Genomic DNA, 13,412 nt, shown 5'->3' with positions numbered 1-13,412 from the left:
TTCTTGATTATGAAGAGGCAAAACTGTTTTCCTTCTGTGTCTGAAAGCATTGCTTAATACACAACATAGTTCTGTTTGGTTTTCTTTCACTAGATTGAAGTTTACTTTTATACAATACTGTATTCTCATTAATTATGGAATATTTTCACAAAGCTGTTGAGATCACAGTAATAAATACAACACCCCGTTCCCAGGCTTGCACCATCTTATCCCAAATTATCACATTTTTAAAGCCAAGTCTTATCTTTTATTGCCTTTTTCATTCTTATGGTGGCCTCTTTCCCATTAACCACACTTTCTTTATAGGCCACATTACCTCCCATGATTGACCTTCCTTTTTCCCCTTTTCATGTAATCCCTTAACTTGTCTTTACTTTTGTAGAAGATTCCATACATTAGTATCACTTTCTTACATTCATTATTCCTTGCACATTACAGTGCTCCTTTCCTCTTTAAGTGAGTATTACTTAATTTTGCACTCCATTTATAACTTTAACTCTGGTTATTTTTGACCATAAAATTTCCCAGTTCACTCCTCATTAATTATGCTCCACATCTCTTTTCTCATTTTACACTGCCTGAACACATGTACTACATTTTTGTAAGAGGGCCACTCTTCGAGAGAATAATGACGAAAATAATACAATATAATCAACTTATTAATGATAAACTGTACAAGGGAAAGAACACAAAAAGAAGCACAAAAAAGCAGTAAGTTCTCCGGGCTCTCTGACCATAACTTCACACCATAACTTTGTAAGGTAATTTGTTGTGGTGCTCATTTTGAAGAGTATTAAATAAAATAAAGATTGTCTAATTCCAGACTACCATGTGTGAAATTAAGATTCTTTAAAAAATGAATGAATGATTCACCATGTTCTTCACATTCATATTTTACTAATTTGAAGCTAATTGCATTTTTTGGAAATATCTGAATTATTCTGGATCCTGATGGTGCTCCAAACTAGTCCACAATTACACTTATTTATTAACCCATTAATACATTTTCTAAACCTGCCTACTCCATGTTCAGTTTTTACAGTGACCAGAGCCTAATATATAGATGGTCACTTCTTGAATTCTGGAATATCACTGTATTCTTCACACATGACTACAAGTACTATTACTACTACTACTGAATTGCAAATTGTAAATTAGCCATGCAAAAGTGAGTGTTGGATTCTGTATCAAGGTGTCCCAACACATATGGCATTCAATCCTAAATTAGTTCCTTTCTTACTAAGGGGCATTGGAAATTGTGTAGGCCATCCTTTGAACATCTTTTACTGAATCATTTATAATCTGTCAGCATATGAGTAGACTCTGACTGTCTGCAAAGTAAAACTGAAGAGCAAAGATCAACAATACTTTTAAGTCCATGCTTCAGAGACAGTATTAAACACTTATTATCTCAATGTTTTTGCAGGTATATAAAAGGGTAAAAGTCACAAAGCAAATTCATTAACACTGAACTTGAGTCATAAGAATATCCCAAAGAAAAGGAATAAAGTTGATCTATCATTTTCTAAATTGAGCTCACTTCAATGAGTCCACCAATCTATCAATTCTCTGACCCACTTACCCAGTTCTGGGTTAATGGGTAACCAGTACCTATCCCAGCAGTACTGCTCACAAGTGAACTCAAAATATAGCATTGGTCCATCATAGGTCACCCCATGAGCCAATTTAGAGTTTTAGTCAAATACTGGAGAAGAATAAAGTACCCTGTGAAAAATCCACAGAGACACAGGATCAACAAGCAAATGTCTCAGAGTCAACATCTGCATTCAAACCCAGGTCTCTGGAGATGTGAGTGAACAACATTAATTTCTGTGCCATCATGAGTTTTTTGAAATTCGTGGTTCAGCTGAATGACTAGGAAACAAAAATGGATGGAGTAATGGAGACAAAGGCACCATGCCTTGCAAAAGTGCTAGGTAATTCAAACAATTCTCTAATTTTGCTGAATACCATATCCCATTGTGACATTTTATTCTCTGTGATATTTATATTTCAAAGCACTGAAGTGTGTTTCAGAGTGTCACTGTTTATGTAATAAAAATATCATAAGTGGGAATAAATGAAATATGCTGTCTCCACAAGAATTTAATAACTGTGTTGTGGAAGTTTAAAGTTTATACAACTGCCACATTGTCTAGATCAAAACACTACAATAAATGATAATTCATTTGGATGTCAATCTGATGTGTGTGGCACAAATATAACACTAATCTCATCTTCAAGATTGTGGTGGTAGCATTATGTTGGCATGCACTTCTAAGCTACAACAGAACATTAGAACAATTATGATGAGAACACACCATTCAGCCCAACAGGCGCACCAATCCAATATTCTATGTGTCTATGGTTCTTTGTGCAAAGAAAAACTTTCTAAAATTTGTACAAAATCTGCCTTTAGAAAGTTTACAATGGTGTCACTTTGTTCTTGTTGAAGAATTTATTTTAAGGTTACAGCTGATACCCACTATGCTAGTCTTATCCTCTCTTAATCTCTGTCTTCTTAACATAAAAATGTTTGGCTCCACCATTCTTTCCACATAGCTCATACCTCTCCATCCTGGAATCAGCCCAGTCACTCTCTTCTTGAGTTTCTCTACCGCTGCTTCATTTGTGGGGCTCGATTTCATCAGCAGAGATTGGACCCCTGGTCCAGATTGAAGGAGTCATGGATGGTGGAAAATAGAAGCATATATTACAAGAAGATCTGTTTCATTCTGTTGAAAAAATTAAGCACATGCAAAAGTTTGTCTTTGGACGGGACAGTTGTCCCAAACAATGGCCAAAACAATCTTGAAATGACCCAAGGACAATCAGGTGAAGGTCCTATGATGGTCCAGGTAAAGCCCTGCTCGCAATCCGACAGAGAATATGGGACACTGTTTGAAAATCGTGGTGCATGTTAACTGAACAACCTGTAGTAAATCTTACTGGAAGAATGGAATACATTTTATTTGGGAATAAATCTATTTTCATAAAAGAATGATATGATAATGGGATATGCTTTGTGTCTGACCTTTTTTTAATAAAGAATTTCTTTTATACCCTTTCTAAAAATGTATAGACCACAGAATATTGTAGTTAATCTTAAAGATTTCATTAAGATTATTTCTGCAATTCCCCATAAGTTATTTTTAATTTATAAAACTACATTGCTTATATTTTCAAATTGAGAAAAAGGTTCTAACTCTTTCAATAATTTGTGCAAAAATCTTGATCATTTACCATTGATCCTAGCACTCTAAGAGCCACTGCCAGAAGGCTAAAAATTACCAGTTTCAACTATAAGCATGTGGAATATCACTTTAGACTAATTCGAGGTAAGTGATTACAATTATGATTTTTTTTATTTATTGAGGTGAAAAAGAGAGTGCAGGCAGGGTAGAATGGGTGGAGAAGAGTGTCAGGAGTAATTTGTGACAGATGGGTATCAGCAAGAGTGAAAGGGAAGGTCTACAGGACGGTAGTGAGGCCAGCTATGTTATATGAGGTGGAGACGGTGGCACTGACCAGAAAGCAGGAGACAGAGCTGGAGGTAGCAGATTTAAAGATGCTAAGATTTGCACTGGGTGTGACGAGGATGGATAGGATTAGAAATGAGTACATTAAAGGCTCATCTCAAGTTGGACGGTTAGGAGACAAAGTCAGAGAGGCGAGATTGCGTTGGTTTGGACATGTGCAGAGGAGAGATGCTGGGTATATTGGGAGAAGGATGCTAAGAATAGAGCTGCCAGGGAAGAGGAAAAGAGGAAGGCCTAAGTGGAGGTTTATGGATGTGGTGAGAAAGGACATGCAGGTGATGGGTGTAACAGAGCAAGATGCAGAGGACAGAAAGATATGGAAGAAGATGATCCGCTGTGGCAACCCCTAACGGGAGCAGCTGAAAGAAGAAGATTTCTTAATCCTTTACAAGGGATCTAGCCTTCTATGGACCTCTAGCTGATGATGAAAAAGATCATTTCTATTACAATCGGGAATACTTAGACTTTATAAGTATGTAAACAGAAGCACACATTTTAATATTTCAAATATTTGATGCAACTGTTCTTGTTTATTACGTACTTCTACCTCATGAAGTAAAGCATTACATTTCTTATGACCACCCTAATTAGAAAGGCTTCGGGTAATTCAGACTTTTTGTATTACTTTCTAGAATAACCAAAAAATCAATCCCAGTCTGTTTAAATGTACTTCTTTTTTCTGTTTATAAAGTGATAGAAAATATAGTAAATACCATACACATAATCCAAAATTCAGAATGTTAGACCTTTCATTGCATTTTTCTGAATGGACATTAAAATTACAAGTAGCATTAAGAAAAACTAGTAAAAACACCAAGGCAATAAAATGAGAAACATGTCCATTTTCTTTTCTGAATAGTTTCTAATGTTAATCTCTGAATCCCACTTTTACTCGATGGTTTAGCTGTTGTGACTACTATGTTAATGGACAAAATGTATTACTAATGTTTTTGAATATCGATACAATAAAAATGTGAAAGTTAAAATGAAAAAATAATTTTCCAGAGTTTACTTGGAAGGAAAAACTGAGTTGAAAACGAACAGCATAATATTTAAAATGACCGTTTTACGTGACAGTAGCTGGGTTTAGCAAAAACACTTCGAGTTATACGGCTGAAGCGTACGTCATTTATTAGTACTCGTCTTCCTCAAAGTTTGGAATCTGCTGATGATAATCAGAGTTTTGATTTTAATCTAAACATTCTTAAGATACACAATATTCATATTACAGTTCATAACATTAAAATACCTTTCAATTTATTGATATATTTTATCAAAGAAAAATGCGTTGTAAAAGAATATTGACGATGCTGAGCTATGGAAAGTGCGTTTGTGAAGTTCAGTCTGCCATTTCCAACATGGCGGCCCAGGGCGAAAGCAGCGTGGCTGGAAACTTTTTGAGTTTTAATGGGGCACGGAACGGATTGAATCCAGGTAGCACGAAAAGGAAACGAGTCAACAAAAATAAAAAGAAAAGCTGGAATAAGCACAGTGATATTAACGACGTAGAGGAATTCCTCGATGATGTGCGCCTTCAGCAACGGACTCTGGGGTAAATATGTACTCGTACCTGCGTGTAAAGTGTGGGTCTGTCATGGTGCTTTTTTCTAAAGATCTTAATTAAGGTCGATTATCCGCCTAGCGCTCTCTTTCTGCTAATTTAAGGGGCCGAGGTAGAGTTCTTGTGACCATGCGAAGTCACAAACACTCTGCATATGGTATGTAATAATCGCGTGGCATTTGTTCAAGCTTAAACATCTTTGGCATTTGTTGAAATACTGACTAGCTGACCTGTACACACTGGATGTTAAAGGGACATACAAAATCAGTTTTAAGGGTTTGTGGCGCAGCAACAAGCAGTTTCTTTTTACGTTGTACTGTGTGCAACCTATCATCTGTCTGGATTTTTACAGTATATAAGTGGCACACAACCTTAGATTCGGTTTGTTTTTTGTGCGTCAGCCTGTCAGCCATCGCTGTACCAAGTATTGATTTTATATCCAATATCATTGCAAAATTACACAATTTGGCACAAGGTGTCCCATTTTGGACACTTTAGCAACAAATAACCTTTTGTACCCAGGGGTGTAGAACTGAACCCTGGGTCCAATACATAACTAGTCTCAGTTGGCCCCTTGAAAACAAAGTTTTCATTCTAGGCTTTGAGGGACCCAAGGTTATTATTACCCTCTTTTCTCCCCACTACAACACCCATGCTTGTAACTAAACCATATACATCTAAGAAATTATATCATACAGGTGTCCCTTTTTGGGAATGTTTTTGGACATTTGGCACAAATAGGTAAGTGCACCAAAATGCTCTCTCAGAACAAGTATTGCAGTGTTACGGCTATCAGAAAAAACACACAAAGCACTATTTCACAGGCGAAAATATGTAAACAAATATATATACACACACACTCGTTACCACACTGAAGCAACAACTAAATATTTGTAACAATGTACTTATAATTATGTACTCATCCTATCATTTTTAATTTCAGCTCCCAAAGCAATTTCTGTTAACTACCAGACACAAAGAAATACTACATTTTGTATAATAGATTGGGGTCTTTGTACCACAATTCACACATCTCCTACCTTCTGTTGCAGTTGCCTCCTAAAATGATGGCATGTACTTGGTTGAAAACTCTAAAGATTCACCCTGGAGTTTAGCAAGCTCCACCAATTCTTTCATCAGCTGCTCCCTGGGAAAGTGGTAGCTACTGCTTTGTCTTAGCTTGCTGTTTGTGTATCAGAAAACTGTTCACAATTGGAATTTCCAGAAGATGGACAAATGTTTTATACCTTTTTTTTATTAGCTTTATACAGTATGTTGTAATACCTAATCAGTGCATCTGAAAGATCAACACCTCCATTATATTTGTTGTAGTCCTCAACAACCACTGGAATTGCTACTCTATACCCTCTCTCTGTTTTAAGCACCCAGACTATCCTTTATTCTTTGGGATACAGTATCACCAGCATAAGTATTTTAGATGGTGGAACGTACAGTTACTTCACTAGTGTTCATTTTACAAACAACAGCAGCCCATCCCTGATCCACCATATGATTCTTCTCTCTGCTTTTTTGGAAGATTGGTTGGTTTGTGGAACACCTTCTCTTTTTCTATAAATTGTCCCACATGTGTCCATTTTGAATTTCAGTAAGTCTTTAAAAAAAGACGGACTTGTGTAGAATCTGTCAACATACAGTGTTCTCCCCAGAACTTTTTTCCAGCCGGGTGGCATGAAAAAGTAGCTGGGTGGGGCGGGACGGGGAAATTTGGTGGTGGGGATAAATTAAATGTGCACTATTTTTATTAGTTAATTATTATTAATTATTTTCCAATGCTCAATATGACTTCCTTTTTTAAGGTTTGACACTTGTGCCAGAATATTTTTATTAAATTTAAGAAGTATCCAATTCGGGATCCTGCAAACCTAACAATTGTTATTTAAAATTGTTGTTATGACATAAACCAAGAGGCACTAGTATTGTCACTGTCGGGAAGAAAAGTGAAAACAATGGGGGAAAAAAAGTATGGGAAACCTAATGAAGAAAAATTTAAAAAATATTCTTCAAAGCCAACTTGTATATGCAGAAGGTGTCTTCAGTTAAATATTTATTCTTCTTTTCTTCCTAGAGGCCCAGTTGTCTGCTGCTTTCCCATAATCAAAGTCCCCAGGATCTGGTCCCTCCAAGGAGATCAGCATGAGATTATTTAGCGTGCTTTGATTCATGCGATTTCTCAAACATGTCTTGATCCTTTTAAGGGCAGAAAACCCCCTTTCACATTCAACTGTGCTCACTGGGATCACTAGCCCAATATTAGCTAGTTTGGCTAAATTTGGAAACAACTCTTTGAGCTCTGATATCGTTGTCATTTTTAGTAAAATCTGTTTTGGGCTGAAGTCTTTGTATGATTGAATTCTGATCATTTTTGACGCAACTGTCTATTCTTGCCTGCTACTTTCATATTTTAAAATTGGAGGACTACCATTTTTGGAGTAATGATCAAAAAGAATTTCAGCAGCCTCACTTGAATCGTGCGAGTCTGCATTGAAAACTTTTGAAAAGCTAGAAATAATTGGCATGTCAGGGAATCTTGCATCTAGGTGCTTGACAATTGTCTCTAGGTATTTATCATATATTGCAGTTTTGAATGACATTGCATCATTCTGTGTATAAACAATGCAGAGATCTGACCATTTTTCTGCCAGACAATGATGAAGGCTTTGAAAATATCTCCCAGAAGTGTCTTTCAACTCCACGATGGACAATTTTGTGGAGAGCAAAATTGCCTCAATTTTGGTAAGATTGACATCTTGCCTTTGCCAAGCCTTAGATAAGGGAGTAGCATCCACTTGCAGAGCCACAGCACCATACATCACCGCAGCTGTAGACCCGGAAGTGACATCTCCGTCGTTTCAGGACTGACTTCGTAAAATTACTTTCGGAAGGTTTCGGCGGGTCTCAGCAAAGCTCGGAAACTAACATCGGGTCAAAGACCCGTTCAGAAACCAAATAATATACATCATTTTGAAGTTCAGAGGGTTTCTGCCATCACATCATGTCATACATCAAACTAAACAATACGGATCGTTTCTGTGAAATACACTGTTAACATTTACGTTGTGTTCGTGTCTGTGGGAACCATTTAACATGTCGACAAAATTAAAATCATCAAGATCTATGTTAATTGAAAAAAATTTTTTGTTTACATTCATGAAATGAAATATACAATATAATTGCAATGTTTGCACCACGTTAGAGTTTAGTAAAACATTAATAATAAAAGTGATTACGTTTTTTTAAAATGTACTATGCATGTGTGCAATATTGTTCCAAACCAATTTAGAATAAACATTTAAGCCAATCTAATATTTTTAAACATGTATGTGAAGAAAACGGCAGTACATATTCTACACTGAATTATGCTATATATTAATTGCCTTATATAGAACTGCTCTAGTTTTTGTCACTTATTATAATAAATGATGGGCCATCAAAAGAAAAAAAATAAAAATACTAATAAGAACACTATTTATATAGCACCCTTCCTATGCCCAAAATTCAGAAAGAACAACAGGACCTATATGACATTGGCTACAAATTATATCTTCACTAAATAAAGATAAATACAGGATATACAAAACATTCAAATAGAATAAAAGACAATAATGAAGACTAAAATACAACATATACTATTACAAAAAAATCTTGAACAAATAACAAATTGTGATAAAAATACAAACCCTGAGTACCTGGACAGATGGAGGGGGTAAACTGAAAGAAGGGGCAGAATGTCAGGTCTGTTTAATGTCTTCCTAAACAAATGAGTTAAAAACAAATGAATGGAGTCAGCTGATCTCATTAATTTAGGGAGGTCATTCCACGGTCTGGGCGCTATACAGCTGAAGGCCCTGCTGTCACCCAGAGCGTGCAGATTAGTGTGGGGCACAACAAGATGGCCAGAATCAGAGGACCTTAGTGGGCAGGTTAATAACAGAATTTGATATTCAATCCTGCAAGACACAGGGAGCAGTGAAGGTGTAGCAGGGTGGCTGTGATGTGCTCACTGTTGTTGGTTCGTGTCAGGATCTTGCAGTTGAGTTTTGAATCAGCTGGAGCTGTGATATAAGATTATATTATTATAAAATTAAGATACCTTAATTTATAATATAATAATTAAGTTATTAGGGTTGCCCTGGACATGACATATGCTACATAGTGTCTGACAGTGGGTCCAAGGATTTCATCTTGATACCTAATGGCAGTCAAGGTGTCGTTGTCTAGCCTGTAGAGGTCTGTGTGTCCCTCCATGGATATGCCTCGCCAGACTAACCATCACTGACCCACCACCAAACCGGTCATGCTGAGCAATGTTACAGGCAGCATAACATTCTCCACGGCTTCTCCAGACCCTTTCACATCTATCACATTTGCTCAGGGTGAATCTTCTCTCAACTGTGAAAAGCACAGGGCGCCAGTGATGGACCTGCCAATTCTGGTATTATATGGTAAATGCCAATCAAGCTCCACGGGGCCCACTAGAGAACTTCGGGCCCTCAGGCCACCCTCATGAAGTCTGTTACTTTTTGTCAGAGGTCTGAGACATTCACACCAGTGGCCTGCTGGAGGTAATTGTGTAGGGCTCTGCCAGTGCTCATTCTGTTCCTCCGGTCCTCCTGATGGGATAAGGACCTTCTCTGGCCCTGTCCAGCTTTCCTAGAGTAACTGCCTGTCACCTGGAATCTCCTCAATGCCCTTGAGACTGTGCTGGGAGACACAGCAAACCTTCTGGCAATGGCACGTATTGATGTGCCATCCTGGAGAAGTTGGACTACCTGTGCCAACTCTATAGGGTCCAGGTATCGCCTTAGGCTACCAGTAGTGACACTGACCGTAGCCAAATGCAAAACGAGTGAAAAAACAGATGAGGAAGGAAAAATGTCAGTGGCCTCCCTCCACCTGTTAAACCATTCATTCCTGTTTTGGGTGTCGTCTCATTGTTGCCCCTCTAGAGCACCAAAGCTGCTGAAACTGATATGAACAAGCCCCTCTGCTACTTAACTGAGCAGATCAATAGCCCACAAGTTTCACTGACTTGATGCTATACTCGGATTCAAAAGTGTTCCTTTAATTTTTTTGAGCAGTATATTTTAATGTAATATTGTGGTTTTATAAGTCACTACACAAATTACTGAAATACACTCAATGATAGTTTTGGATAGCCCCACACTTCAGTCCTTCACAAATGCAGTAGTTTACAAACATTGTATTTTAATTTTTCTTTGAGAAGCATGAAAGGTAATTGTGTTGCATCTCAACTTATGATTACATTTTTGCTACGTATGTACTATTGAGGGACTTTTTTTTTTAATCAGATGGTCACTTTATTTTATCAATCAATGTAAATAACCTGTTTACTCTTTACCCTCAGATCACATTCTATTTGTTTATCAAGCAGAACTGAATATATTCATTTTCTACACAATACTGTAATTACTGTACAGTTCAGCAGGCTAAAATAACACAGTGAGACACACAAACATGCATACATACTACAGGTGGCACTAATGAAGAGGAGGAATCACATTGCATGACAGTTGCAGTCAAAATATAGAACCTTTTTATTGAACAAATTTTGCTAAAACTTAAACTATAATTTTGACAACATATTTTCAACCATCCCAAAGAGGCATTTAGACTTAGTAAAATATCCAGAGGTGCTTGTCAAAATGTGTATTGCACTGAACATGTCTTAGAAAAGGAATAAATAGAAAGCATTTTATGTAAACCAACTACACTTTCTGTTAATGTTAACCATCTCTGTCCACTGAAACATTAAAGTGACTTTTTAAACAGCTTTACTATCATTAAACTGCATAATAGTTAAACTAATAAATAATAACAATAAAATAAATAATAGTATTATTACTGATAGTTGCACTATTACCTGCGGTGGGCTGGCGCTCTGCCCGGGGTTTGCTTCCTGGGATTGGCTCCAGCAGACCCCCGTGACCCTGTAGTTAGGCTATAGCGGGTTGGATAATGGATGGATAGTTGCACTATTACTTCAAGACTTCAAGCCCAGGTGCATTACACAGTATTCACCAAATTAAAAATAAAACAAGTGCAACTTGGTGATGACTTCTTTACCAACTGAACCATCATTTAGGCAAACTGCATTAATATGGACCTTGCTTCAAGCTATGCTATATACATAAATAATAAAACTGTAACTTGCATTTATAATGCTATTTGTGGTATAGCCCTGCGGAATCGAATTAGGGCCACAGTGAAGAGAAAAAAAAAAAAAACTGTCGAGAATAAAGTAAACATTTCCACTTTATTCTCATAGTTTATTTTGTCATTAAAGCAGAATGTCATAAACTAATCTTCATCCTAAAATCAATGTTTAATTTACTAGATTTTCTCAAACCCCATCATAAGTTAATGCAGCAAATTAAATGCTTTGTGTTAAGTGTTCCCCAACCCAGTTGTTAACCGCTACACTTCTTAAACTGACTTCCTCTTGCATTGAGGAGGCGCCGGCAGCGATCACCACACAGAATCCATTCACTTCATGATATTCCTGCTCTCTGAAAATTTAGAATGCTAAGATAAATACTTGGTATCATTTTCATGATGAAATGCATTAAAGCAGGTATTAAACATGCACGGTAGTGTGGCGGTAGTGCTGCTTCCTCACAATAACTTTATGGCAGGTGTGACGAGGCTCCAAAAAACTGGATTTATGAATGGGTATCGCACAGGTTTAACTTAAATATTGTGTAAATGTTGGGTTTGTGATCTGGTGGTTGAAGACACGAACACAGAATTCAATGGATGTTCTTCTGAGCGGGCTTTCTGTATTGCACGCGTGCTGTCTGTCTGACGTACCAATCCGCCCCCCGAAGTTTGTATCCTTCCTTTTTCTTTCTCCACATAACCAATCAACACAAGATAAATGTCTTTGTGAAATTAAAAATAGTTATAAACTTACCCCATGGAGTGTTCAGAACTTTAAAAAAATCTTCGTTATACATGTTTAATTACGCCATCCATTCAGGGTTGCGCCCATCCCAGTAAGCATTGTGTGTGAGGCAGGAGGAAATCCTGAACGAGTCGCCTGCTCATCGTAGAGTGAACACAAGCAAAACATACACTAGCAGGGTCAATTGAGCATAACAAAACCAGCCATCCTACATGACTTTGAAAGGAAACTGAAGCACGCTGAGTAAACCCACCAGAAAAACATACAAATTCAAGTCAGGGTACATCCGAGACACCTTTCCCGCGAGGCAGCAGTGCAATTTCCACGCCGCCGTGCCCTCACATGATTAATACCTGCTTTAATGCATTTCATCATGAAAATGATATCAAGTATTTATCTTAGCATTCTAAATGTTCAGGGAGCAGGAATATCATGAAGTCAATGTATTCTATCCGGCGATCGCTGCCGGCGCCTCCTCAGTACCAGAGGAAGTCAGTTTAAGAAGCACGTACTGATTTAACATGGCTTGGGGAACACTTAACACAAAGCAATTAATGTGCTACATAACTTATGATGGGGTTTGAGAAAATCTAGTAAATATTCATTTTACGATGAAGTTTAGTTTACGATGTTCTAGTTTAATGACAAATTACGAGAATGAGGTCAACATGTCGACTTTAATCTTGACATAAATGGCGAGAATAAAGTAGAAATGTTGAGAATAAAGTCAACATGTCATCACATTATTACACAGTATCCAGTTACATTACGCAGTATTGAAAAAAAATAAAACAAGTACAACTTGGCTTGCAGTATTATCCAGTAGTATAGAAACAGTATTTACACATTTGGACGTAATGGTCCACATCCGACCTTTTAAAACCAAAGTATCTCCGGGCAACGGATGTGACTCCTTTTTTTCGGCAAAAGTTCTTCTGTGTCATCATGTTCAACTTTATCGTCAGCTACAGCTTCAGTTTCTGAATGTTCTGTGTCCACTTTCACCACGCAATACCTACACTACCTATTTAGCGGTGTAGCAGTGAAAAAGAGCCCCTGTGTAACACCTCTGTGATTAGCGGTGTAGCAGTGAAAGAGGTCCCAACTTGAACAGTTTCCCGCCGCGCCACGTTCCAAACATCGTTTAGGCAATTTAAACCGGTGTTGCGTTATAAGAAAAATCCATATCATAACAAAAATAAAAAACAGTTTTCGGTGTGAACCGGTATACCGCCCATCACTACTGTGCATGCTGGGGTCTTTGGCACTTGTCGTCCCAGTAGCATGCGAGGTGTCACCAATGGTTTGCTCTACTTCTCAAGAAGGCTCTGTCTCCTTCTCCGTGTTCCAGTCTCAGTTCAAGGTTGTC

The 13,412-nt window shown here is 37.5% G+C and overlaps 1 protein-coding gene across 1 annotated transcript in view; it reads left to right on the top strand.

The window, feature by feature from the left end:
- The first annotated feature begins 4,831 nt into the window (after positions 1 to 4,831).
- The window catches only part of nop53 (NOP53 ribosome biogenesis factor), a 63,714-nt gene continuing 55,133 nt past the window's right edge, over positions 4,832 to 13,412 (top strand). Inside the window, exon 1 of the mRNA XM_028807652.2 lies at positions 4,832 to 5,091. Coding sequence (XP_028663485.2) covers positions 4,847 to 5,091 — 245 coding nt within the window. The 5' untranslated portion in view covers positions 4,832 to 4,846. The remainder of the gene's footprint in view (positions 5,092 to 13,412) is intronic.

The sequence above is a fragment of the Erpetoichthys calabaricus genome, chromosome 1 (assembly GCF_900747795.2).
Source record: "Erpetoichthys calabaricus chromosome 1, fErpCal1.3, whole genome shotgun sequence".
Lineage (NCBI taxonomy): Eukaryota > Metazoa > Chordata > Cladistia > Polypteriformes > Polypteridae > Erpetoichthys > Erpetoichthys calabaricus.
The sequence above is the reverse complement of the archived record's forward strand: the minus strand, read 5'-3'. Positions and strand labels throughout refer to the sequence as shown.